Source organism: Opisthocomus hoazin, chromosome 6 (assembly GCF_030867145.1).
Source record: "Opisthocomus hoazin isolate bOpiHoa1 chromosome 6, bOpiHoa1.hap1, whole genome shotgun sequence".
In the NCBI taxonomy this organism is placed as follows: Eukaryota; Metazoa; Chordata; class Aves; order Opisthocomiformes; family Opisthocomidae; genus Opisthocomus; species Opisthocomus hoazin.
This window is the reverse complement of record NC_134419.1, coordinates 80,433,937-80,460,721: the sequence shown is the minus strand read 5'-3', so window position 1 is coordinate 80,460,721 and position 26,785 is coordinate 80,433,937. Positions and strand designations below refer to the sequence as shown.

General features: G+C 51.7%; 1 protein-coding gene and 1 long non-coding RNA gene across 5 annotated transcripts in view; one reads left to right on the top strand and one right to left on the bottom strand.

Moving 5' to 3' along the window:
• INPP5A (inositol polyphosphate-5-phosphatase A) overlaps positions 1 to 11,877 on the bottom strand; it is a 244,062-nt gene extending 232,185 nt beyond the window's left edge. For 3 of the 4 annotated variants that reach the window (XM_075424000.1, XM_075424002.1, XM_075424003.1), the window contains exon 1: positions 11,767 to 11,877. In XM_075424000.1, the coding sequence (XP_075280115.1) occupies positions 11,767 to 11,841 (75 nt within the window). In that variant the 5' untranslated portion in view covers positions 11,842 to 11,877. Of the gene's footprint in view, positions 1 to 10,865; positions 10,885 to 11,766 lie in introns of those variants that run through there. The other variant, XM_075424004.1, reaches the window with a different exon arrangement.
• Positions 11,878 to 12,595: 718 nt separating this feature from the next.
• LOC142361772 (uncharacterized) lies at positions 12,596 to 26,484 on the top strand. Its single transcript, XR_012764380.1, has 3 exons — positions 12,596 to 12,883; positions 24,407 to 24,703; positions 25,151 to 26,484. It is a non-coding gene; the product is annotated as an uncharacterized LOC142361772 (long non-coding RNA).
• Positions 26,485 to 26,785: the final 301 nt, after the last annotated feature.

The window sequence follows — 26,785 nt, the reverse complement described above, 5'->3', positions numbered from 1 at the left end:
ATCTCTTAAAAGGCTTTAGCGAAAGAACTCAGCATTACGTCATGATCACAAAGCCTGCCTGCTGCTCACTGTTCATCTACTGCAGTGCACGCAGTGCTAACGGCACGGTACGTAGCCGCTCCGAAAAACCCATCTATTAATATGCAGTGACTTGCTGATGTATTCAAGGGCAATCAAAAAAAATAAAAATAAAATCTCTTTTCAAGAATGCAATGAAAACTGGAAAGCGAAGAGCGAACAAGTAGAGGCAGCTCTACCTCATACACAGTACAACAGACGAGGTTTGGATACGGCGTGTTCCCATGGTACTTAATGCCTGCGATCGGCCGCTCCTTCTGCCGCGTGCTAGGGAAGCCCTTTAATGAGAGCTGAGCTTTCTACAGAACAGTGACGTTACTCGGCGCCCTGTGAAGAGTCTTTGCAAGCCTCACCAAAACACAGACCGAGACGGAGCATCTTTCCCTGCTTTTACTTATTCCCATACGTGAAGATAGACTTTTTCTTTTAAAGTCTATCTAAAGAGCTAGATTTGTCATTCATCTGAGCTTACATAAATCAGAAAGAACCTCCCACTAAGCAAGAGGCTCATATAGCTTGTATTAACTAAGCCTTTGTTTAGCCAGGAACTTCTCCAGTAATAAAACGTGGTGCGTGCCCGTACAAGCTGTGCTGAAGTGAGTACATGGTGCCTCTCTGTCTTTCTCAGACTAATGGGGAAAGAATGAGCCATCACCCTGGGTCTCACCCACGACCCACACTGTCCGGTTACCCCGACAGAGCTCACGGCTCGACTCGGGCACACAGCCTTAAGAGGGAAACCTCTCACAGCCTGCTCCAGCCGAGGAGCTACTCTCACCTGCTTACATACCACCACAGCTGCCCACCTTACCATCTTCAACCTCAATACATTCACAGCATCCTTCTAAAAGCAAGCAGAACCATCACTTTCAGTTTTCAGAGGGGGAACTGGGATGCCATGTTCACAGCCTGACACAAGCACAGGAATGCCTTTGGTGGCAGCTTGAGTCGCAGCTGTCTGGGGAATCCGCTGCCGCTCGCCCAGGGTTGCACGGGATCCTTGTGGCCCAATGCCAACTGAACCCTGGTGTCCAGAGCTCCCACCACCCTCCCTCCTGACAACGACCGGAGAGCACCCGTGGCCCCAAAGCAGTTAATATTTCTCCAGGTTGTTTTGAGGGATGGACAAAGTCCTGGGCAGTTGCTACACTGCTTCTCTACAACACAGGCACGCGGTCCCTCTGAGCTGTGTCAGTTACTGGTATCCCCATAGAGCAATCCACAGCCACGAGTTCTGCAACCTAACATTTTGTTAGTTCCAAATTTGTGCTTAACTGAACACCACGTATTGCACGTTGCAAAGAAAAACACCCAAACAGCCCCATGTCAGTGCCATTCAGTACACTTCACTCCTACATCCCTGAAAAGAGAAGTGCACAGCGTCTGTATGTGCACCAGCAAGCCACTGCAAACTCACATCGTTCAGCCTTCGGAGAACCAGAACTAAAAACCCACGGGTTCCTCTGAGCAACAGAACAGCGTTCTGCTAGCCCTCCTGGAGCCGTCAGTGAGCAGCAAGCAGCACACACGCTTTGAAAACAGTGGGCGATTCCAGATTCCTTTTTACAAACTCCTGCGCCTCGGCCAAGCACCCCGTTCGGTTCCGCAGGGAAGCAAAGCACCGAGCCCCGCCGCGCTGAGCTCCCTGCTCACACCGCGCTCCCGCCCTGCTCGCCCCAGGACCCCAGCACCAGGCCTGCCTCTGTCCTCCCGAGGAGCTCTTCGAACTGGCATATAAGGTACCTATACCATGAGAGAAAGCTTTCAGTGTTGTCATGGGTTTTTTAATTACTTTTCTTAGCTTTAATTTACTGCTTTTAAGGACACTCTCTGTTAAAGCTGACTCATGAAGACAAGTGCTTAACAACTTGAAGACATTAATGAAAACAAATCGTAATTATACCTGACTTCAAAATATCATATAAAAGCAATGATCACTTTTGTTTGCTGTCAGTAAATGCTTTAATATTTTTTCCAGTAACATACTAGAAATGAAAGTGATTAAATAGCACATTTACATTTGAAGTGGTGTACGAAGAACGAAAACAGTGCTAAAAGAAAATGTTGAATAACTACTACACACCACTGGGAAAGAGGCCATAAAGAAACATTTTGCTTTTAATACTCACTCTTCCCCAGTGTTGACGATTATTGTGCTTAATCTGACCTTTTCCACAACATGAAATAACATATTTCCCTGGAACTTTCATCACGTGAAGACTCCTTGCCACTTCAGTAACACAGATGCAAAAAAGGATGCCAAGTGACTCTGCGATAGGCTATTCAAGCAGTCAACAAAGGCAGAAAGTCTTGTTTTTCTGTGACCACTTCCTTTTCTCCACCAAGAGAATGAAATAATATCAAATAATAACAAATAACAAATAATAACAAATATCTGCAGGGTGGGTGTCAGGAGGATGGGGCCAAGCTCTTTCCAGTGGTGCCCAGCGACAGGACAAGGGGCAATGGGCACAAACTGAAGCAGAGGAAGCTCCAGCTGAACCTGAGGAAGAACTTCTTCCCTCTGAGGGTGACGGAGCCCTGGCCCAGGCTGCCCAGGGAGGCTGTGGAGTCTCCTTCTCTGGAGATATTCAAGACCCGCCTGGACAAGGTCCTCTGCGGCCTGCTGTAGGTGACCCTACTTCAGCAGGAGGGTTGGACTAGATAACCCACAGAGGTCCCTTCCAACCCCTACCATTCTGTGAAAGAAGATTATTAAGAAATATTGAATAAAGTATTAGACTACGCTAACGCAGATATATTTTGCTAATTTCCACACACTAAAAGCATACGACTGGCTTGCAGTCAGACCTGCCTGCCTGCTGGATTTTTTCTTTTTTTCCAAATTAAGAGTTGAGGGGCAGAGGACAGGGTAAAGCTACCATCAAAGTGGCTGGTCTTCTGGGGTGGGGGTGGAGACAACCCCCAGAGCACCTTCTTAAAGCTACCTTCCACTTGATTTCCTCTTCTCACACGGGTGCCAAGGAATGGTGTGTTGGTCTACGCTGGCAGAGAAGAAACTTTGAGCTTAACCTCGCAGAATCACTTTTTCGACAGAGACCAAGATGCTCGTTGCATCAAAGGCAGCGCAACGACATTTCGAAACCCAAGATAAAGCTCCACGTGGAACAGTTTTGCAGCACCAAGGGAGTTATTTCACTGGAAGTACGTCGTCTCCGCTCTGTCCCTAACAGACTCGTTACCCAGCGCACCCCGGGGCCCGAGGACGTGCGTTAATAAATCAGATCCCTCTCACACGCATTCGGTCCCTGCTGCAGCTGAACAGCTCCTGCTTCAAAGGGCAACGAACAATGTGTTCAAGGTAACCACGCTCACCTTCCTCACGGCTTTTGAGGCACACGCAAAACTGCAAATCAAAAGGCTGCTTTTCTCAGCAACATCCTCACTTCAAACAATAAATGAGGAATAAATGGAGAGCGTTCAGGAGGAGGTAAGTACACACAGTACAAGAAAGGGAAAGCAAGCGTTTGAGATAAAAAGAGGAAATACGTTTGCAGGGAGTGGAAGATATAAACAGTGTGATGAAATAAATAAGAGAAAAGGGAAAAAGAGAAAACATAAACAAACAACAGATCAGCCTTATAGAAAAGTGATGAAACCTGAGGGCGTGACTGGTATTCTATGGTATTCTATTCAACCCCCTTTAAACTCCAGTTCTGTGGTATGAAAGTTTATGATGAGAACTTTAGAACGCAACAAAACCTTTAAAATTTGACCCTTGTGAGAGTGCTTGTGCGAGCTAATAAACTAACAGATTCCCATGTAAGGCATTCCTCCTATGGTATCCTACCCCCATTGCAGAATTTCACATTCAAATATTTTGGGAATTCAAGCCTCTTAAAGCATCACGCTGATACACTGGCAATTTGTGGAAACCCAGGAAGTTACAAAATTCTAACTGTGCTCCACCTGCTATAAAACCCCATGAACAGAAAACTATAATTATATAATGCACTTTGCCACTATTACCTCCTCATGTAAACATGTGCTCTTGCTGTTAATGATAACAATTAATCAAAAGGAAAGGAAAGACGATCTATAAGATAATCTTCTGAGTTTCCTGCTTAAGGGAGGCTAAACACTGCACAGGCTTCTAATTAAAACTCTTCTGCTCAGAACTGTAAAATATCTGTCAGAAAGAAAACCTGGTATTTTTTGTTAAAGAAAAAAAAAAGGGGGGGATTCTTTTAAGGATATAACTCCATCTTGGAGATAAAAAAAAAAAAAAAAGACCCTCTGTGTTGCCTGCACTATTACTGCTCCAATTCTCTCCAGCAAATTAGAAACGAGGTTTTAAATTTTACAGGTATGTGGAGGCACAATAATGTGTCACTGCTTTACCGCATGACTTCTTTGGGTCTTGATCCTCATTTATACTCCAAAGGCGAGTTTGCTCTGCATCTCGTTCTCAGCATCTGTTACACCTCAGGGGGCTGACAGCGAAGGGCTGGCTCGGAGCAGGACCTGCGCAGTCGCCACGCAAGCCCACGGGGGAAGAACCCCTGGACCGCAGCACAGAACCTGGCACAGGGATGCTCCTACCCAAGTGTGCGCACTGGCCAGGAGCAACCCCACCAGCACGCGCTGCCGTGCTGTTCTCAGCCTGAGCTAGGGATGCCAAGAGCTGAATTACCTAGGAAGCTAGAAATCAGCACGAGTAGATCGTCTTCAAGCAGGCTGTGAAGGATTTAAAAAAGACCTTGTCAAAACCGCATGCCTGCGAGCACATCGCTCTCACTGTACACATCTGACACTATCACCTACCTAAAGACTAAATGAAGAAAGAGCTACGAACTGGTACAACCCTCCCCGCAGCTATCCTCCAGTTTTTTCAAAGCATGAGTATCAACAGCTACAAGTTATCCCCGTATACCTGGAAAAAGCATTTTAGTAACGAAGACCAGCTTGCGCATTACGGCTAGTGCAGCTCCATCATACCGCCTAAGCCACTGCAGCTGTCCCCCGCGCATGTCCCTAAGCTCACAGAATCACAGTGCGGGTTGGCAGGGCCCTCTGTGGGTCCCCCAGCCCAACCCCCTGCCGAAGCAGGGTCACCCAGAGCAGGCTGCACAGCACCGTGTCCAGGCGGGGCTGGAATATTTCCAGAGAAGGAGACTCCACAGCCTCCCTGGGCAGCCTGGGCCAGGGCTCCATCACCCTCAGAGTCAGCTCATTCCCAGTCACAGCAGAAAAAGAAAACAAGAGGCAGTGAAGGAATTTCAAACCACACCACCTTTCCACAGCAGCAGATTAAGAACTACACGCAAAGCGAGGGCTATTCAGCAGCCAGACACCATCACGTTCGGGCTACCGCTCAGCTTTGTTCAGCTGCACATCTGGGCCAGCAGCTGTATCCTGCTGGTAAAGTGTTACCAACAATTTCATTCAAGATACAACAGATCGTACGATTATTAATTTTTTTTTTTCAAATGCACAAGCACTGCAAAGGGTAACATCACAGGTTTCTCCTCCCCATCATCATTTTCACACAGCTCAAGAAGTTTCAGGTACTACCAAAGTCTGGTCTACCTCAAAATTTCACCTCCTGCATAGGGGTTTAAAATTGAGGAAAACAAGAGTCTCTTAAAAAAAAAAAAACAGCGTAAGCATGAGTACAGATGAAACTAGGAAAAAATGTTTATTTGATATTCTGCAATAGAAAACCAAACAAACAGGAGAAGACAACGTTTAAGAAGTTACCAGGGGCACTCACACAACAAAAAAAATTAGTATCAGAAAGCAGACACCAAAATAACCAGAAAACAGCAAGTGAGGAGTGCAGAAACAGATAAAGAGAAAACAGAGATTACTTATTTTTAGGGTTCCCATAATAGCCAACACTGAAAAACGCTTTTTCATTGGCCACCTCCATTATTGCCCAAGAGTATATATTCCCAAAATGGAAGTCCTCAGTCGTGAGCGTGCAGTTCTACAGGATGACAGAAAGCAAGGTGCTAACATCGCGGGGCTTGGGGCAGTGCCCTGGGGAGCCAGCCAGAGCCGCCCAGCGCTGGGCTCAGCTCGGGCTCGCTGCAGGAACCCTCCCAGGAGGGCTTTCAGACCCACCCAGACACGGGCAGGGCTCCTTCTCCAGCTACCAGCAAGCTCTGGGGAGAACAGCGGAAGGAGGAGTCTGCTCCAAAGCCTACAAACCCACCGGCAAAGCCAGACCAGGGCCCTCCTCGCTCGTCTGCCTCTGCCCCTCTCCCTCCAGCTTCCCCATTTCTGTTCTTCTCATCCCATGCCTGGCTGGAACACCACCTCAGCTTACCCCCCCCCTCCACCAGCTCGGGTCCGCAGCCACTCTCACACTGTCAGCCCCACGGAATCCAGCAGAGAGACTCCCCGTACCCTTCAGTATCTCACAGAAACAGTGCCTTTACCTGGGCACATTTGTTCAGTTTTCTCTTCCACTCCAGATAACATCAACACAGCCTGGCAGTAAAGATGGAGTAAGTGTTTCTCAGCAGTGAAATAACACGGGTCACGACAAATCAAACATTATTTTTCACTCAATCTAGTAACTATGATCTAAACAAAAGAAGGTGCCTTGACTTGCAACATGCTAGTCTTCATACTTTTTAGAAATTAAAACCTAATTAATATGTTTTCCATCCTACCGCATTTGAAATACTACACAAAACTCAAATAATGATTCGGGAGGGGGAACAAAAAACAAATCCAAAGCCAAAAACCTCATTATCATTATCACCTAATCCCAGCTAAACCCACAGATACCTAGTATCAAAACAGAACTACACCCACTGTTTCAGAATTGGAAAATTAAGGTCATGTGCGATAAAGAGACATCTACACTGCAATCACCACCCATTAGAAGAGCAGGCTGTTTTTAAAAATTATTATGGAAAGTATTTCTACTTCAAATTGAACAGACAGACTTCAACTCTTAACAGAAGTAAAGGATATTCCAAGTTCATACTCGGAACTAAAGCAAGAAGCCTACTTATAATACTACTACCAACAGGACTTGGAACAGGAAATTCCACCCCTGGCCTCTCTGTGCACTGTATGAGAAAGGGAGACTTTCACCCAAATGTTGAGTAGGCTAAGGCCACTCTGCAGTGCGAAAGCTCACTGCCCCACCTCGGCACTGTCACATGAAGGCTAGCTTTTTGTATAGGCAAAGAAAATACAGGTAGGACAATAACGCTGTCACTCATCTAAAGATCTTGAGTATCAGTACCCTAGCACCACACAGCAATCCCCTAACCTACTTTCTCCTCTCCTTTTTTAAACTAATGAAGTTACATGTTCTGTTTAGCTTTTATCTTTCTTGCCAACATCACACTTCTATTTTGGCCTAAATTTGTCCTGAGAATTTAAGAACTGCATCTACCTCCCATTAGGGAAGAGCTACGTTCATTTGCTGGTACAAAAACAGAAGGAAACGTTTTTCAGAAGTACCTACCCAACCTAGGCTCATATATTCCAACTTCAAAGGAAACTGGAACAAATGAACTACTGTCCAACCCAAGCAGAAGTGTTGGAATTTGTACGGCTAAGTCTGCTGGGCATACTGGAAATCTTTGCCATAAAGACCCAAGCCCAGAGGTTTAAACATGGATTGCTAAAGTCACCTAAAACTGAAACAGATTAAGAGAATAAAAAGAGGTGCTGGGGGTGAGAAGCTGGACACGACCCGGCAGTGAGCGCTGGCAGCCCAGAAAGCGAACCGGGTCCTGGGCTGAATCCCCAGCAGCGTGGGCACAGGGCGAGGGGGGGGATTCTGCCCCTCTGCCCCGCTCTGCTGAGACCCCCCCGGGAGTCCTGCGTCCAGCTCTGGAGCCCCCAGCACAGGACAGAGCTGGAGCTGTGGGAGCGGAGCCAGAGGAGGCCCCAGCCATGATGCGAGGGCTGGAACCCCTCTGCTGGGAGGAGAGGCTGGGAGAGCTGGGGCTGCTCAGCCTGGGGAGGAGAAGGCTGCAGGGAGACCTGAGAGCAGCTGCCAGGGCCTGGAGGGGCTGCGAGAGATCTGGAGAGGGGCTGGGACAAGTGTGTGGGGTGACAGGACAAGGGGGGATGGCTTCACACTGCAAGCGGGTAGGCTCTGACTGGATGCAAGGCAGAAATTCTTCCCCATGAGGGTGGTGAGGCCCTGGCCCAGGCTGCCCAGAGAAGCTGTGGCTGCCTGCTCCCTGGCAGTGCTCAAGGCCAGGTTGGACGGGGCTCCGAGTACCCTGGTCTGGTAGAAGGGGTCCCTGCCCACGGCAAGGGGTTGGAATGGGATGATCTATCAGGTCCCCCCAACCCACATCACTCTGTGATTCTATGATAATCAGAAAGGCACTGTTTTCAAGTGTGAGCACTAAGGTGTCTTTTCGATATTTGTGACTGCACCCAACTAAATATACAGCAAACAGTAACAAACTTCGGAGACTGCAACAAAAATTGAATCGCAAAGATCTCCATCTGCCTCCATCCAGCAGCAACAACCCAAGCTGCCTTGGTCACAACTGCGCTGACAGCGAAACACGCCGTGAGGAAAGTTTCTGCACCACAGGTGGTCCCGCAGCCCACCCGAGACAGCCGCCGACAGCAGGGACGCAGGCAGGGGCAGCACGGCCGCCCGCCTGTGCTCGCTGCAGCCGGGCGCGGGGCCCGGCCTGCCCTCGGGACAGCCATGCCTCCTGCCCTCACGCTTCTGCAACCCAGCCTGCGCTGCTCGGTGGCCAGCACCGCGCCGCGCTCCGGGGCCGAACAGCCCTGCGGCGCAACACAAGCGCTTCCTCCATCGGCCGGCTCTCACCGGGCGCGAAACGCTGCCGACCCTGCCCGAAACCCTCCCGAGCAGGGTCCCGCAGAAGCCACCAGAATTGCTCGTGGGCCCAAGAGTGTCCCAGAGGAGCTTTCCTCCATGCCAGCTCGGGCATCTTGTCACAGATGTCGGCACGGCTTTCTGCCGGTCACCCACACGCACAGCCCTCGGGAGGACGAGCTCGCACCGCCGGCCCGCTCTCATCGGCCCCAACATCAGCTGCTCACGCCAGGGGTTTGTCCCAGGGGAAATCAAACGGCATTAAGCTGTTTACAAGTAACTGAAAAGACTGAAAAGGATACAGCAGACAGGAAAAAAAGACAGCACGTTAAAGTAATTGAAATCCTACACAGCAGAGGCAGTGAAGGGCCAGGCAGACGGATCCTGCGGGCAGTACGGCTCATGGAAAGGTACACGCGAGGTTTTGTCTGGGCAGACAGAGGAGGCAAAGAAAGCAAAGGGACTGGGGCGGGGATCGGAACAGGAATCTCTCCCTCTCTTTCCTGAGGGACAGACTCATATCACAGAATGGTTTGGGTCGGAAGGGACCTTACCCATCGCCTCGCCCAACCCCCTGCCATGGGCAGGTGCTTCAGAGGAGGGAAAAAAGAGAGAAAGAATGACCCAGAGGTAACCCGAACTCCACCGTCTGTTGTTAGCAAGAGCATACACTGTGACAAAAAACAGGAAACGTTTATACAGCAAGACAAGCTTTAAGTGCTTAAGGAAACACGAACGTACCAGAAATCATACACATTCATATTCATGAGCTGCACGTGTTCATCTAACTCTGAAGTATACTCGTAGATCTAATACAGCATTAACATTTTTAATGAAGCAGCAAAACTATTCGAGGAGTGAAACAAACCCAGCACAGTCCTTCACTGGTAACATGTTTATTCATGAGCTCCCAGGTCACCATTGCAACAGGTGGATGCAGATGGCTGGCAGGAGCAAACCAGTATGTTGTAACTTGCGACTGGCAATCGGAGAGCAAAAAAATCTCAATTTTATCTTCTTTGCAAAAGTGGAGCCAGGTCAGCAATACCAGTGATCTAAGAACGAAGACCCCATTCAGACAAGCCCGTCTACCAAAGGGATTTTGAGTTACTCTCCTATAAAACACTGGTCGCAGCTGCACCTACAGCTACGCGCCAGCCCCGCGAACAGCACAGAGAGCACACCTGAAGCGCCAAGCGTCCTGTGGCCGCACGGCAGCACGCTGGCCACGCTGCACACACCGGAGCAAGGTCCGCCACAGAGCCAGCACCCGAGGGCTGATCGTGTGGAAAGGGGGAGCAGAACTCCCACCCATGGGGGCTGGGCAGCTTCAGCAGCTGGAGACCCCCATTGCTAGCACCCCCTGCCCGGGGGGCCCTTACGTGGGGTGCCTGCCCCGGAGCCGGGCAGAGGATGCGCCCCAGAGGGCTTCCGGCCTGTGATGGCTCGGATCCCCAGTGCAAGAGCAGACGGCACCGCGTCAGTGCAGGACACTTGGACCCGAGCACCCCATCCATGCGGGGTCTCTGCGCCGTGTCGTGAAAACGCCTATCGCTACACTACACTGAGGTCTGGCAAAATTTGGTTAAAAATGTAGTGTTTAACTAAAATACAAATCACCAATTGAAATTTGAAATCAGAAATGGGAAAAAACAGATTAAAGGAACCAGAAATGGTTTTCCAGCCCAGCTTCGGTGAAGTCCAGCAAAGCACGAATCCTTGTTCATAACCGAAATCACTTTGGGTCAGAGCAGAGAAACCTACTCCTGCACTGAACAGGACGAGCCCAACAAACAGGGACAGCTCCACCACGTAACTCGAAAGCTGAGTTCCCACACCAAGCTCATGTCATCTTCGCTGTGCCTGAAGCGCACCAACGTTCCCCCCGAAACCTGACCGGGCAGCCGCCAGCCCCGACCCCAGCAGCCACAACCGCGATCACGAAAGCTCAGACCGGTCCTTCCATTCCCCACCCCGCGGTGGAACGTACCCAAATAAGCCCGGTTTCGTCGCTGTAGAAAACTAATTTTCCGTTGCAAGGGAGTAACTTGCTAGAGCAGAAGCAGCCCCCTCTTCGGTCACGCCGAACACGCTTCCCCTTCCCCGGGAACACCGGCGAGTCTCAGACACGGACTCGGAGCAGGCAGGAGGTCAGTCCGTCCGGCAGCCCCGCATCTCCCGGTGGCGGGGCTCCGAAGCGGCCGCCCTCGCCCCGCTCAGCCGCAGGGGCGGGCAGCGGAGCACCGCGACCGGGGCGGGCTGGGGCAGCGGGGTATCGCCGCCAGCCCCCCGCGGCGGTGGTCGCGGCAGACGGGGGGCAGGGCCCGCAGGACCCCGCCGGACACCCCGCGGCTCCGCTCACACGCGGACCCCGCGCAAGCCGAAGGGGCATTCCCCGCGCCCGCCTCACGCGGCCGGCGCACCGAGCGCCAGCAGCCGCGGTGACAGCTGCCGAAGTTCACCGAACCGGGCAGGGGCGAGCTGCGCGCCCGGCCCGCGGCGCTGCTCCGGGCCAGCCCTCGGCCGCGGGGAGCCGAGCCGACCCCGCGGACCGGGGGGTAAAGGGGGAGCACAGACCCCCGGCAGCCGGCCGCTGCCGCGCACTCGGCGGCTCCCGGCCCGGCGGTCCGCAGCCCGGCTGCCGCTCCGGACACCCGCGGACGCCGGCCCAGCCCACGCACGCTCCGCAGGAACCCGCCTGCTCCCCGCTGAAGCGGAGCCCGCGCCCGCGACCCGCGGCGTGCCCGGGAGGATGCTCGGCCGCCGGCTGCCGCCCCGGGACACCCCCCCTGCCCCTGCTCCCCTCCGCCGCGGGCCGAGCGGGAGCGGAGCGGGCGGGGGGCGGCGGCGCGGAGACCCCCGTGCCCCCCCCCCCCGGCCGCGGTACTTACGTCGTCAAAGAGGGACCCGACGTTGGCCGTCACCAGGAGCACCCCGGCGCCGGCCGCGGCCCCCTTCACCGCCATGGCGCCGGCGGCGGGCGGGCGGAAGCGCGGAGCGCGGCCGGCAGCGGCGGCGCTGCGGGGAGCCCGGGGGCGGGCGTGGGGCGCTGCGGGGAGCGGGGCGCCTGGCCCGGCCCGGCGGCGCGGGCGGGCGGGCGGGGGGCGCGGGCGGCGGCTGGTCCTCCCGGCGCGGGCAGCCCGCGGACATCCGCGCCGCGGCGGGCCGGCCGCCCTGCGGCTGCTGCGGGGCCGCGGCGCTCAGCGCTCGCCCGCCGCCGCCGTCGCGCTGCTGCCGGGACGGCTCCCGCCGGCGGAGGCTGGCGCCGGGCCGCGGCGCATGGCAGGGCGGCGGGGCGGGACGGGGCGGCGGGGCCGGGCTGAGCTCGGCGGTGCCCGGCGGGGCTGGGCTGGGCGGGCGCTGCGCGAACCGCGCTCCTGCTGCTGCCGCCGCTCCCGACTCCGGCGGCGCGGCGGGCGGGCCGGCCTAGGGCTCTGCGCCCGCGACGTCACAGCGGCACCGCGCGCCTCTTAAAAGGGCAACGCCAGCCCCGGGGAGGGGGCGCGCGCGGGAGGCGGCCGGCGGCGCTGTCCCCTGGCCCGGCCCGGCCCCGCTGCGCTCGCCGCAGCCTCAGGGCAGGGGCAGGGCGGCCGCACCAGGGGCAGGGGCAGGGGCAGGGGCAGGGGCGGGGGCAGGGCGGCCGCACCAGGGGCAGGGGCGGGGCGGCCGCACCAGGGGCAGGGGCAGGGCCGGCCCTGACCCACGCGGGAGCGCGGCCCGGCCTGGCGGAGCGGGTGTGCGGGGTCTCGGCTCTGCGCTGCCCCAGGCCCCGGGCGGCCCGGCAGGCCGGCGGTGCCGGCTCCCGAGAAGCGCCCCAGCACAGCGCGTTTCCCCCGCTGCCGTGTGAGTGGTTTTGGCCCACGCGTGGGAAACCCACGGCATTGCCAGGAGGGTCCGTCGTGGGGCGGGAGATGGGATGGCTGTTGGTGACGCTGGACAAACCGCCTGGATCCCAGCCGGCGGAGGAGTTGGCTGAAATGGTCCGCGCGGAGCCGGGAGCGCACCGAGGTAATCTTCAGTTTGCAAAAACACCCTTTGCATTGCAACCGTCTCAATAACTTTGATTAAGAAACCGGAGAAATGATAGATCGATCTTTGCTAGGCTGCGCAAAATAGCTGGCTCCCAAGTTATCTGTATTTCACGGCCGATTAGTAATAGGAACAAAATGTGCAGAAGCTGGTATTACAAGGCTGGTGGAGGTCTTACTGAGCCTCAGAGCTGGGGAAGCTGTTGTCCAAGCAGCACGTGGATGGTGTGGCCAGAGAGTCGCCCAACAGAGCAGGGAGAACAGGAAACCCAAATGAGAGCCAAGAGCAACTCCACAAATACACAAAACTGAGCGGAAAACGAAATGTCAAGGCAGATCTGGCAGCACTGTGGCAGAAGATGTGATGGTGAAGAAGGCCCAGCAGATGACACGCACCGTAGCAAAGGTGAGGAGGGAAAGCACCAAAGGCCGAAACACCCATAGCACTGAGTAGGAAGACATCACACTGAACAGTAAGGCTTGGCCAGACAAACGTGCATGCCCCTGTCAGAGAAAGAGGATTGTTACTGCTCCTCAGCAGAATGTTCTTTCTCCTCAGCTCTTGGCTGTGTCTCCCCAGGGAGAGGTGTCTGACGGGCAGCAAAGAATCACGTCTGGCTCCATACACAAGGCAAAGAAAATGTATCTGTCTCCCACATGGGCCTTCAGGGGTGGTTTATGCAAAAATTACTGTATTTTGCATTGTAGTCGACAAAGCGTGCTCATGGTCAGTTAACAAGCCTCTCCCAAGTTAAAGATACATTAGCTCAGCTGCTCGTGCTTGCAGTGAATGAGATTTTGTGTGCGGCACAAAAATTGTTCCAAGCCAGGCCGTCTCCAGTGACGCTGGACTTGGTGAGTCAGTCCTGTAAAGTCTCTTCTTTGCGGCAAACTTTCTCAGGTAGGGATGCAAGTGGAACGACAAAAGCTCTGCTAGGTCGTGACCGCTGGCCTTCTTTGCTAAAAGGTGCAAATTAAATGCACAATTAAATAAAAAAGAAGTTGAAATTGTGGAAGTCTGCCTCATACGTGGGATACTTACTGACCTCCAGCGAGCTGTGGCACGCAGATAAATGCAGCGCAGAATGTGCTCGTGCCCAGAGACACTAAACACTGCTGGACCTCTCTGGGGAATTTCCTTGGAGGTTTTGTGCTGTTCCCAAGACAACTATTGCATAAAGTTGCACTGCAGACACCCTGTAGTGGGCATGGTGGTGCTGGTTAATGGTTGGACATGATGATCTTAGAGGTCTTTTCCAACCTTAGTGATTCTGTGATCTTACCTGGATGCAGCCATCAGAGGTATCAAAGATCAGTTGATCAAACATACAATCCTGATACACCTTGACATGTTCACACGTAAGAAGAGAGAAAATGGGAGAGAGAGAGAGTGGAAAAACCCATTCACGGCTGTGTTTTTGGCACACAAGCCTTACAACTTTCAGCCCACAGCGATTACGTTGCAGTCAGGGTGTGCCGGAGGAAGCTGTGTCAGATTACACCCAGCTGGAAAGGGATCCCGAGCCATATGGCGTCCAGGTGAGAAGTCTGGCAGTGCTCAGGAACAGGAAATGAGAGTAGGAAGTGGCTGCAGACCACGAGCGGTTCCTTGGACAGAACCAGGCAGCAATCACTGCAACCTAGATGTGCTTTGCCGGTTTCTTTGGTGGAGGAAGTACCGCAGCACGAAAATGTCACGACTGCGTAAAAGTAAAGTGGTGACTGACCAATGACTGATCTGATATCTGCCAATCCCGTGCCTTTTTCAAGGAAAAGAGTGGATAAAACCTGAGAAAACAGGACCACAAAATATAGCATCACACAGAAAGCGCGTTCAAAAGAATTCCTGAGCGCTGACTCTCCCAATAAGGGATTGTGACAGGAGCCGCTTCCAACAGCAGGAAGGGCTGAGCGCTGAGCGAGGCACAGAGGTGTCTTACACCTGCGGATGCGTGTGGGGCGGCGCAGGCTGAGCAGAAGGCCCAGCCTCCCCGGAGGGAAGCAAAGCAGACGCCAACCAGCCCGGTGCCAGGCGGACAGCCTGCTTCTTGCCGCGGAGCGTTGCTCAGCGATGCCTGCAGCAGCGGGCATTAGTGATTCGGGGCAGTGTCTCAGCAGATGCAGAACTCAGACTACGCTGTTTGAGGCAATGGATCCCAGCTGCCGCCAGGTTTTTTGCTGCTTTCTCCAGGGTCAGAATTAATTCATCCCATCAAACGGCTGCATCCTATCAGTAATAAATGTTTCCAATTAAAAAAGCAAGAAGTCGCTGAAGCGGTCTGTCCACACTCAGTTGCAGGGGCCCAGTACAAATACTGGTGGAAGACACACGTGGCCAGCCACTTTTCAGAGCAGGGGAGGTGGTGAGGTGATGTGAGCTGATTTTGTGAAGACAAACTGAGCAGAGCTGATACTCGGTAAACTCAGATGAGCAAGATCTATACCTGTGCTGGGGGAGTGGGGGAAGGGGGCAAATCTATGTCCAAATATAAAAGTTTGCCAATGGCAAAGGTGAAAGAGTAAAAGGGTAAAACCATCCTGAAGTCTGTATTACGTGACCTTTGGCGTGAATGTGAAACCTGTGTGTGCTGTGGAGCTCGTACTTAATTTTGCTACCGATAATGCAATGGATAGCTTGCAAGAGGAGATGTTGCAGTGTAATGATGGGGAAACAGGAATAAGTACTGAAGTACCTCTTTGCACCCTGTTGAGCCGTGGAAGTTGTAACCGCCTCCAGCTGTATCCACACTGGTGCCAGCTCCAGCTCCAGGGTTCACAGCCCTGACCCCTGGGCCAAGTCCGGTTGGCTGGAGGTGCACATACAGGTCAGAACATTTCTCTTCCTCCTCCGCACAGAGACAGAAACTGATGGGTATTGATCAGTGGTGGTGTTGTAAGGAAAGCACCACTACTAGCTAAGGTTGCCTAACATTTTCTGTTACAGCTCCCAGCTTTCCAGTGCTTACGACCCAGACGGTGTAGTCTGAATATTTTCAGTCTTGGTGCCTGCCTTGAATGTTAAGTTTGAGCAAGAGGGCTCAAGAATCAGGTTAGTTTTTACTAACTGGCTTTGCTGCTATGAGGGAAAAAATGTTTTTGAGGTTTATTTTTCAAATGAGCCTGAGGGTCAGGTAAGTGCACAACATCACCGTCCCCATGAATTTTCATTACACAGCTTGGAAAACTCTTGTCACCACTTGCACAGATGCCATGGAGAAGTTGTCTGGTAGGTTTTGGCTCTTGCATTTTTGGCCAAAGCTCTAATGTTTTCACAGCTTTTGAAACAAATCACAAGTAAGATGATAAAGAGTTACTTGACATTATTCCTTGGCACGTCCTCAGAAAATGGGATGGAAACGGGCAGGGAGAGGGGATGTGCGGTATTCCACACCCACCGATGCACCTTCTGAAGAGCGCAGGCAAACTCAGGCAAGGAAAGAGCAGCAGCGTTTGCTGTCGGACAGGAACGGCGGAGCCCGTGCAGGTGGCACGCAAGGCAACAGGCGTGAAGGCAGGCGGGCAGGCAGGCAGCGGCAAGAGGCAGGACGGGGCACGGGCCGAGAGCCCGAATCACCCGGCCTCGTCCCTTCGCGGTGCGGATGGCTGGGGCCTGGCCTGCAGCCCGCCAGCCTGCGGACTAGGTGGGGTTGAAGGTTTCAGCACGCCAGGTTTCAGTGGGGGTTGCAAGACGGATTTTGCTGCCGGTGAAAACTTGGCTGGAAGCAAATTCGCTTTTTCAGCTGAAAAAAATACTGCGACCTCCGCCCCAAGCCTGGTCAGGCCAGCTGCCTGCACAGCAGACCTGAGCGTGTTAACAGAAAACAGAGCTTCCTTCGTTGTCTCGAGAACACACACACACCGCGCTTGGCTGTGTTGCACCCGTGTCTTGCCCCGCGGCCCTCGGCGTGTGAAAGCCGGGTGGCTGCTGACGGCCTCGAGCGCCGCGTGCCCCTGCGCACCCCAGCCTGGGCAGCCGGGCGCAGCGCGGGCACGGGGCCTGCGGCACCGTCAGGCACCCCCGGCCGCGGCTCCCGGCCCGCAGGAGCCCCCCGGGCGGGGGCAGAGGTGGACCCCCGGCCGGGAAGGGCCGGCGGTGGGGCTGGGCCTTGGCCCGGCTGGGTGCTGGGCTGGGGGCAGGGTAGCGGGTGGGCTCAACCTTACCAGTAACGCAGCGCTGACCGGACTGGTTTGTAATGGCAGTCTCCGTAGACTTGGAGGAGCTCATCCTCTGAAAGTACAGGTGAGATATTAATCGCACTGTGCTTGGGAAAGGGAAGACGGAAGTTTCAAAGTCTGCTAAATGGTGTGCCTCTGTCCGGAGTAGAACCGCGCGCGGCGAGGGGAAGCAGCTGCTCCCCGGCGCTGTCCCCACGCCGCCGGCCCGCTGTCCCCGCGGTGGGTGGGCGCCTGGCCCCCGCGTCCCCCAGCCCCGCGCAGAGCTCCGGCTGCCGGAGCCGCTGGGGCGCGGCGCTGCGGGGAGCCCAGCGGCACGGGCGCCCGGTCCGTCGCGAAGGGGCGGCCGAGGAAGCACTCGTAGGCCGATGCCACTTGTGCAATTCCTCCATCGTTGTATCTGACTTACTTTCATCACTGTCTTTATGGCTTTACTAATTGGCTTATGCTTTTATTAGAAAGATCTTTATGAAGAGCTTTTTGTACTGGCAGGAAAAACAACAAAAAACCCAAACTGTATTGGATTAAAACCCTTAAATGCAATGCAATATTTGCTGCCTGAAAGCTCTTTCATAACGCTGAGGGATGGACTCTGTTCTTCTCAGAGATGGATCTCAGTGGGCTTTGTGAGCCTATCCCGGCATTTCATTAAAGGGGCCATTTTGTACTTCATAGACTGCAAAATACAGCTGGAAGGAAATGGTCTCAGAGTTTTCACTGTCCTTTTCTAGCTCACACTTTGAAAGTCAGGAAGGGTGGCACAAGTGGCTGCTCCCTAAATGTACTGAGTTCCCGCAGCCACGGGGACCAGAGGTGGAAAACCCCAAATCGGGTACGTGGGTGTCTAATCCCCGCTTCAGACCACAGGTTGCTAACGTCCAGTGAAAGCGTGCCGACCGAGTCCTGCAGGTGTCGGAGCACGGTGCTGGGTACGCTCGCGGCTATGTCCGGAGACCGGAGGACGGGGCGCTTGCATCCTCGTTAGTACAGGCCTCCAGCTTGGCCTCAAAACAACTACTTCTGCCTACTGTTAATCAGAACCAATTGGAAATATTCAATACCTGTCTTACTTCTGGTATGGAAGCAGGCAAATCTAGCTTCTGACAGACTATGACCGTTTGCTAGAGTGGTTACAAATGCTGTTGCTTTTATTTAAAATTCTCTTATGGTGCCACTTGATCTGTGACCCAGATGAGAAGAAGATTCTTTGTATTTCCCAGAGCGGACAGCCCTTACCCCAACAAGCACCGAATCCAGTGACAGTCAATGCTACGCATTGCAAACAGCCCTAAAGCAATTAATCAATGACTGAATTTGTTATTCAAAAAACTTCCAGGTGCACCATTACGGTTTCCAGCATGCCTGAAATTGGTTTAATGTTGCTGTTTTATAGCAAGGCTGATTTACAGACAAGACAGTGTCCACTTACGCAACGAGTAGGACGTGGTTTATTTTATGCTAAGAATACAGAAGCAGGAGTAAATCAGAACAGAAAGGAGATCACAGACTAGTGTCTTCAGTGAGATGCTACTTCTTTCAGCTGCTCAGAGTTTGCAGAAGTTAGGCAGAGGGGTTTGCTTTAACACAGCTGGTTACCATTAGAGTTTTGCCCTTCAGAAAGCTAGCACGTTTGGTCTTAGGATGAATGCCTATCCCAGGCGCTCCAAAATTACACTATGAAATTTGGCCTCCCACAGTTGCTCCCAACAGAGAAACATGGTAGTAGCCAAAACCTCAAAGAGCACTTAAAAGCAACCCTTCAGCCCAAATCCTTAAAAATCTATTTCCTTTTCGTAGGCGTCTATAATCACTTGCTTTTATACTTTCCCTGTGCTTTATGTCCCCTCCGGAAGGAAAGCAGCTCAGGGGAGCGCGTTGGGGAACTCACGGTTCCAGACACTGGCGTGCAGCCCGAGGCTCTCCTCCTCCTCCCCGAGAGCGACGGGGCTGGCTGCTGCCCCGCGGGGCAAGTCCTCCCCACCTGCCCTGCTGCTGTCGTCCCTCGCTGCCTGCGGCTGAGCCAACCCCCTCGCTCTGCTGCTCCTCTTGCAGGGTAAGGCCGGTGGAGAAGCGCTCGTTCAGCTGCGGAGAATGGCACGACAGCTGGTGGAAGCGCAAACGGTGAAGGTTGCCCCTTTGCTGCTACCCTGAGCAGCAATACCTGTATTGGTTGCTGTGTAGTTACAAAGTCCACAGTTAGAAGGATCTTAAAGAGTAGGACTAGCATGCACGGAAATAAAACTTAGTGGCTCAGAAATCCACTCCTTTAACAACAGACAGCTGCACTGTTTTCTCTGCAACACCTATGCTTTATTTAAGGTGCCAGTACCCTGTATAAAATATCACCGAACACTCTAATGCTTGTGAGAACCAGAACATGTACCGCAGGAAAATGGTCATATAAACCAGAGACTTCAACTTTTTGTTTCGCCTTTATCCCTATAGCGCTATTTGTTATGATGTAACTTGCAGAGAAGCCCGCAAATTACGTGACGTTGTTCTTCGTCCACTTTTGGCACCCAAATCACACCCAAGACTGACAGGTGAGGCTCTTGGATGCCAGCAGTGCAGCAGACTGAGCAGTTTGGGGAGCTCCCGCACACGGGAGTTAATTCTGTCCCTAGAAGGATGTCATTCTGGCGCAGCTAGTGACATTAACCAAGCGACTGGGTTTTGTCCAGCATCTTTCAGGTTCAAAAAATTATTTGAGAATATTTAGAAAATAATAATAAATCTTTTGGCTAAGAAAGTTAGCATCAATTGGTTTATATGGGATTCAGATATGAATGCCAACATTGTATAAGAAAAAAGGTTATTAGTAAACAAAGTTTATACACTGCAAAAATGAAAAGGAAGAAAAAATTTCATTAAATAATAGCAGGTGCTTCTGGAGCCTATTTTATTTCTTAGTATTTGCTTTCTGCTTATCACACTAGGTTAACAGTTTCAGCCTCCTCAAGAGCCACGTACCATGTGCCAGGCTCTGCCAAGTGTCGCTGTTTTAAGCCTGGTCCAGTGAAAATAAACCAGCAGTGACAGTGCGTGTGTTAAAGCCCTTTCCACCCCCAGGCGTGGGGTGAGCCAGCAGGCTTGACAACGCCGTGGTGGACGTGGCCAGGTTCAATGCCACTGGCACGATGGCAGTAGGAAGCCTGTACAATAAAAGTTGTATCTCGGGATAGGGAGCTTGTACAGAGCTTTTCTTCCTTTCTCACAGCAATCTGCAGAAAAAGCACATTTTTTATGAGAAAAAAATTCATCTAGGAACCTCCCCTATTCAATGGCACTGGAAATAGAAAATGTTTCAATTGCAGAAAAATGCATTCTTGTTCATTATAAAAGACAGAAGCAGAAATGATGACCCCAATTTTTCTTTTTTAAGAATCTCTGATTTGGGGAAGCAAGGGAAGCTCGATGTGGCAAGCACAGATTTAGTTTCATTTTGGCAATCAGTGAGCAGTGCTGCACGTGTGGTTTGTGAGCGGTTCCTCAGCGGCTCTGTGCCATGCAGACTTCGGACTTTGATCAAAACTCTGGACCGGGGCTGTCTTCCATGCTTGGGGCAGTTCCAGTTCGTGACATCCTCAAGGACAGCTCACTGCAGTTTGCTGCTGTCGGCAAAGGGACGAGTTGAACAAAACATGCCTTCACAGCTAGTAAACGCCTACATGTTGAGGTAGCAGACAGAGCAAAACGCACAGCTCGCGAATCGCCACCGGAGAGGTATTGCTGTATCAGCGCCAGCGGGAGGACTCCATCTAATAATGCAGAGCTCTTTAAAGAGCCTCTTGGCAAAAGCATCTTGAGCAAGAAGTGCACAATTGTTGGTCTGTCACGACAATCATGCGTACAGGATCATCTGCAACTACATTAGCTTTAGCTGGTATACAACAGAGAGAAAGTTAACGCCATCTCTCCTCCATTCTTCCCTCCCGAGTACGTGCAGGATAAAGCAGGTACAGTTGTACGCTACTTCATCCTCTCATACCTGGGTGTTTATGATATTTACAGAGGCAGTTCCAGAAAAGTTAACGCCCAACACTGAATGGGAACGGGTTGTCGATATTTCACTTACTCATTGTGCCATGCGATTCGTAACTTCCCGAACGTAGCTGCATTAGTTACAACCGCTATACATCCCTTACTGTCTAGCTTCCTTCAGTGACATTACTGCTGTTACTGGACCGAGGCACTCCATAGCACAAGGATACTCTGTGGACTTGGCAATTACCTGATAAGAGAAAGGGGGATAGGGTGAATAAGCCATTTTTTTCTTCATCTTTCAAAATGTGTTTCCAGCAAAGCACCCGCTGGATCAGCACCGCCAGGATTCCTGGCGCAGAGGGTTACCTGCTGTATGGGTAGCCCACAGCGTGGTCTGGATCTAAACGGTGAGACACAGGCAGCGACATGTCTGCTACTGTACTTCCTGGAGCCCAAAGTAAGGCCTTTTGCACTGCTGACTAATAATGTCTTTCATTAAAGCTTAGTTCTGCCATTGTACTGCAATTTTTTCCTATCAGGCATTCCACGGGTGTCCTTACAATGGTATTAGTGCTGTCTTCAGTTACCGGTGGGTTCTTACCCACAGACTGACTTTGTAGCGTTACACCACACACATTTCCAAATGAAACTTAACTGAAGTTCTATAATAATCAAGGTGTAACCTAACCTAGAAATTTTTGTTTGTTGTTTTAGTGTTTGTCATTCACCAAGTAAAGAAGAGCAGAGAATTTTGTCTTTTTTAAACTTAAGCCAAACTAAGTATTATTGTAGAAAATAAAGAACCGCCCTCTCCCTGCACTGAGTTTGTAACTTCTGTTTTTAACCTTTTTGCAGACTAAAAGATTTTTTGTACAGTCTTCCACCTCTTTGCGTTTCTCATATTTATTCTCTTCTCATAGTTCTTTCCCTTAGAGGATTTAGCTGCGGATAGATCCATCTGGTCTGCTATTCCAGTGCTAAAGGCCAAATATTTACTTTTGTACGGCTCATAAACAGTCATACCTTGCAAGCACTCCTTGAGAAATCCTAAAACATCGCATAGACTTTATGTGTCGAGGCATTTAAACTCCCAATGATGTGCAGCTGCTCCTGGAGAAGGGCAGAGCGACTGTCTGTCGCGTGGTCTTGACCCTCTGGCAGCGGTGTCGGGTCGGAGGACAGTGCCCCGGCAGATCACGCCTGCCATTCCCAGCATTGTTCCCGCTCCGAGGCAGGAAGCCACGTTCTGAACAACAGGAACTGGGAAAGGTTGGGCCCGTAGCGTTGGAAAGCTGCAATGCCATCTATTTATTCAATTCAAATATGGCTCGAGTGCTTGATTCCTTCCAATGTAGCTTGAGTGGTGATTCCTTCCAATATGGCAATCAATGCTGCAGCTGCCTCACTGGTTTGCCGTTATCCTGCGCTCCGAACTGCGCTCTCCTGCCAGGAGCGTGGGAAGAGCCGCGTGTGCCCGGGGTCTTACAGCAGACCCACGCCGGAGAGGTGTCACCGGGCACCCTCGGTGTCGTGACGTGGTCGTACCGGGGCTTTGCTTCAGCACGGAGAACGCCAGTGAATGAGCACGCAGCACTCTCCTGACTCCCCTGGGTCTGCTTCAGACATCCAAGGTCCACACCTCCTCAGACACCAGAAAACTAACGAGGCCACTGACGTTCAGGGACAATGAAATGTGCCCTCGACGTGTTGCTCACAGACTGAGTCTGCCGCTGCCCACCCGTCGCTTGTCACCGACAGAACCCTGGAGGCTGTACAACAGCTCAGCTGTCTGGCTCTCCGACTAATGTCCTGTTGCTTACCTCACACCCCGTTTTCATTCCCTCTGCTGAGATCACTCAGAATTAATTACCCTGCGGTTTACGTCGCTGCCTGCTGGTGATGGTCCGGCTTTGTTTTCTCGTTGGTGAAGTTTAGTCTCCATTATCACAAAGTTTCAGAGATGCATGTGAAGGTGAGATACAGAACATTTTATAAATACATGGAACAGATTAGAGAAAGCAAGATACAAATAGCTAACCACTGATTACTCTTCTGCATAGCTACCTCCCAGACTACAATAACAATCTTTGAGACAATTCATGAATGATACCATTTCTTCCAGCCCTTGTATCAAGTAAAAAGAAAAGTTGAGTACTCTCAGCTGATTCTACTGTAAGAGCAGACAAAGAGTGGTTTGGGGGATATTAAGAAACTCAGCTCTACTCTGTGGTATCAGTCCTTCGTTTTCATATAAAATGGTAACAAAACCTCCAAAAGACCACAGCATCACAGGATTAGTGTGGAAAAAATAATAGTAATAGAAGAAAGCACAGCTTGTTAAACATGACTATACCCATAAAATAGGTATTGCAATGTATGCAGTTGCATATATTGTTTTTGAAAAGTTGTATTTAGTATATTGCAAATTTATGCCTGGTAGAACAAACATTTCCCTAAAAACAAAGGAAAAAACACAGCCGCAGGGTAGCTGTGAGCTGTGTGGTGGCAGACTAAGAGAATTAACGACTTATGCTAAACAATTTCATAACAAAAATTTTTAAAAACCTCATCCCAGAAGGCCAGCAACTTTCATCATAAGAAGGATTACCCATCCTCTGGTCATTTTAAATTATTAAATTGTTTCCGGATGACTGCAGAGGACTGTCAGGATTTTTATTTTTTTTTTTCTAATAAATTCTGCCTTGGCGGTAAAGCCAGAGCAGAAGCAGGCGGTGTTGGGGGCGCAGAGCGAGCGGGGGCAGCTGCTCTCTGCTGTGGCTGACCTTTCTGCTGAGCGGCCGGTGCAGAAAGCGGGACGTGCTGGGCGATGCCACCGAGCACCAAACCAGAGCAACCAGGGCGGGAGCTGCCGGGGTCCCGGTGCCGCAGAGGAGGGGTCCCACGGCCCCAGGAGGGTCTGGCCGGCTGCCACAGGCGGGAACACGGGGGTCCTGCTGCTGCGGGCGCTGCGCAGGGGCACTGGGGACACGGCTTGGCTGCTGCGGGCAGCAGAAGCTGGTCCGTACGGGGTCTGCGGGCTGCCTCAGCCCCTTCGCAAGGTATTTTCACAGCAGGCCGTGTGCGAGGCGACTGCAGCCTTCCCGGATTCATAAGCAAAGAGTCCATACACGGATCTCACATGGGGAAGCGATTCATTTATAATTTAAGCCACTTAATGTTCCTCGGCATTTGATTTCTTTTAAGTGAGGAATATGATGTCATGTGGGTGTGTGTCTGTGTGATTTGGCCAGTTCTGCTGTCTCCACAGCGCTCCTAACCCTTCACTGCCAGAGACAAACTATCAGGTACCCCAGCGTAACAAATCCTGTCCTTTTTCTGCACCCAGATTTTTCTAGAAAACTGGTTTTCCTCACACCTGTTACACAAACCTCAGAGACTGGGTGGCAAGGCACAGCGGCGGGACATGGTGGTAAGGACATGGCAGCAGGCTGCGCATCCTCCTCACGTTTGGAAACCACCTCGAAGGAGGCCACGTCCTGGGACGTGCTTCCCCACAGCTCCTGCAGAAAGCGAAACCTGGAGACAGCCACGAAGTCCAGGCCCGTCACAGACGCGCGTTGGCAGCGTGCAAGCTATTCCTTGTGAGGCCGGTCTTCTCCATCCCTTCGCAATCTGCCCACGGGTTGGTATAAAAATGCGAATGTCATCTGTCCTCCCGTAGTTCCAAATGGGGATTGTATTCTGCGGAGCCCCCGTAGATTACACAGCCACTCCCCTTTACACCTTTTTTGTACCATGTCCTGGGGCTGGGACAGAGAAACTGCTGAGGAACAGAACCTTTTTTTAACTGGATTACACAAGAAGTAATAGTGTCAATATCATTGCTGCAAAAAGTCTATTACCTAATCGCCTAACCTTAAAGAAGTAGATTAACATGGTGTCTGTTCTCACAGGACCATAGATATTTTTATGGGATAGGGCATTATAATAAAAATTCCCTAGACTTCAGTTTAATCTAGAAAACTCATTAAATAGGTTCAATACACTATGGAATTCTATATAGAAATTTTATTGTTAAATGTGTACCATATTTCTCTGCCTTCTTTGCCCAATAATTTTTATGTTGTAGCATATTTTACAGTGTGGACAAGATAGAAAGAAGACTCAGAACTGGCTTTAAAGATCATTGACCTGTGCTTTACTACATGGGATGATGGGAGGAAAAGGGTGATAATTTATAAATTACTTCATTGCTGAGGATGAGCTTAGCACGAACAGAAAACCAGGACTAGGACGTAACTTGGTGGGGTTTCAGATCCTCAGCCAAAGCTGTGTTACAGAAGACAAACGGAACACTAACATGCGCTGTCGGTGAATCGCCAGCACTGGGGCAAGCCCCGTTTTTGGAGCCATCGGTCACGTGAGAGCCGCCCCGGGGAACAGGCACAGGACACATGCGTGGCTGCGCCTCGCCTGCGCGCAGCAGTGCAACGACCCGAGCACGGAGCCGTCAGCCTGTGGGCAGCGTCGGCCGGCGATGCGTCCTAGGGCACGTCTCACGGGGCGGCAGGAGCAGGGCCCGTCCATCCGGCACGCTCCGCAGCCTTCGGGAGGCTGCTATGGAGCCCTGCTCAGGATCTCCACCCTGGTCGCAAGGCCCCCGCTGCCGAGAGCCCACACAGCCAGCAGGTCAATGCGCACGAGGTGACGATCACAATCAGCAGCTACGCTCCTCTGGCAAGACAGACGCTAATACGTGTAAAGCTTTAAAGGAAGAGCAGAAGGTGTAACTGCCAGGACCAGCTTGAGACTCTTGAAGAAATTCCTGCAGGATCTGAGGCTCGTCACAAATCTCACTGTCTTACTGCAGGAGGTGCATTTTTAAAGCAGAGTCTTGCTTGGGTGTTATCGTATTCCATATGGATGTTAAAATATCGCACACAAGAAGAAAATGCTTCATAACGTGTATTTTTTCCCCACCAGAAAGCAAACTAAATGACAGCAGCTAATCCCCTCACCAACTGCAGTTAAGCACCAACAGGGAATCAGTCCTGAAAAATTAGCAGCCATATAGTGGCAACTCTTAAAAAGATGCTTTGATTCCCCTGTTTTTAAACCCAGGGATGAAAACTTATTTCTTTTTCAGCAGTCCAGCTTAAAGGCATTGTGTATAGTATGGTTCAGTTAACGAGAGGTGCGTTTGTGTTGGTAATGTTTTCAGGCTATACCTCAAAGTATTGGAATTACTGAAATACTGTCAGTATAACTGAGCTGTAAGCTCAGGTTGTGGAAGTTTTTTAGGGTTGTACCCGTGAATAATTTTTCTGAAGGAAAATAAAATTGTGCTGCAAGGCAGCATCCTTGTTTTCAAGCAACATATGGAAGTAATAGCTCCAAAAATGCATTAGAATAAACTCTCCTGCTTGCAGATAAACAACCGTACACTCTGTGAAGCAACTGCACGGCCCCTTCGCTCCCTTGGACACCACTTGTGTTTAAAAATAAGATGTTTGGTTAGCATGTCCCTACCACTAGTGAAAGTAAAAAGCATTCCCGTTTCAGAGGAGCTGTCTCCCCACACCGAGGAGGGAGGGAGGGCGAGCAGGCGCCCGGGGCGCAGCCGGAGGGGAAGCAGAGGGAGCTGGGAGGCTGAGGCTCCTCCTTCCCAACCAAGTCATGGAAAAATGATGTCAGAATTCCAGCGTCTGAATAAATACGTGCCCTGTGACCTTAATCCCCTAGGAACCGAAAACATCCAGAGCGA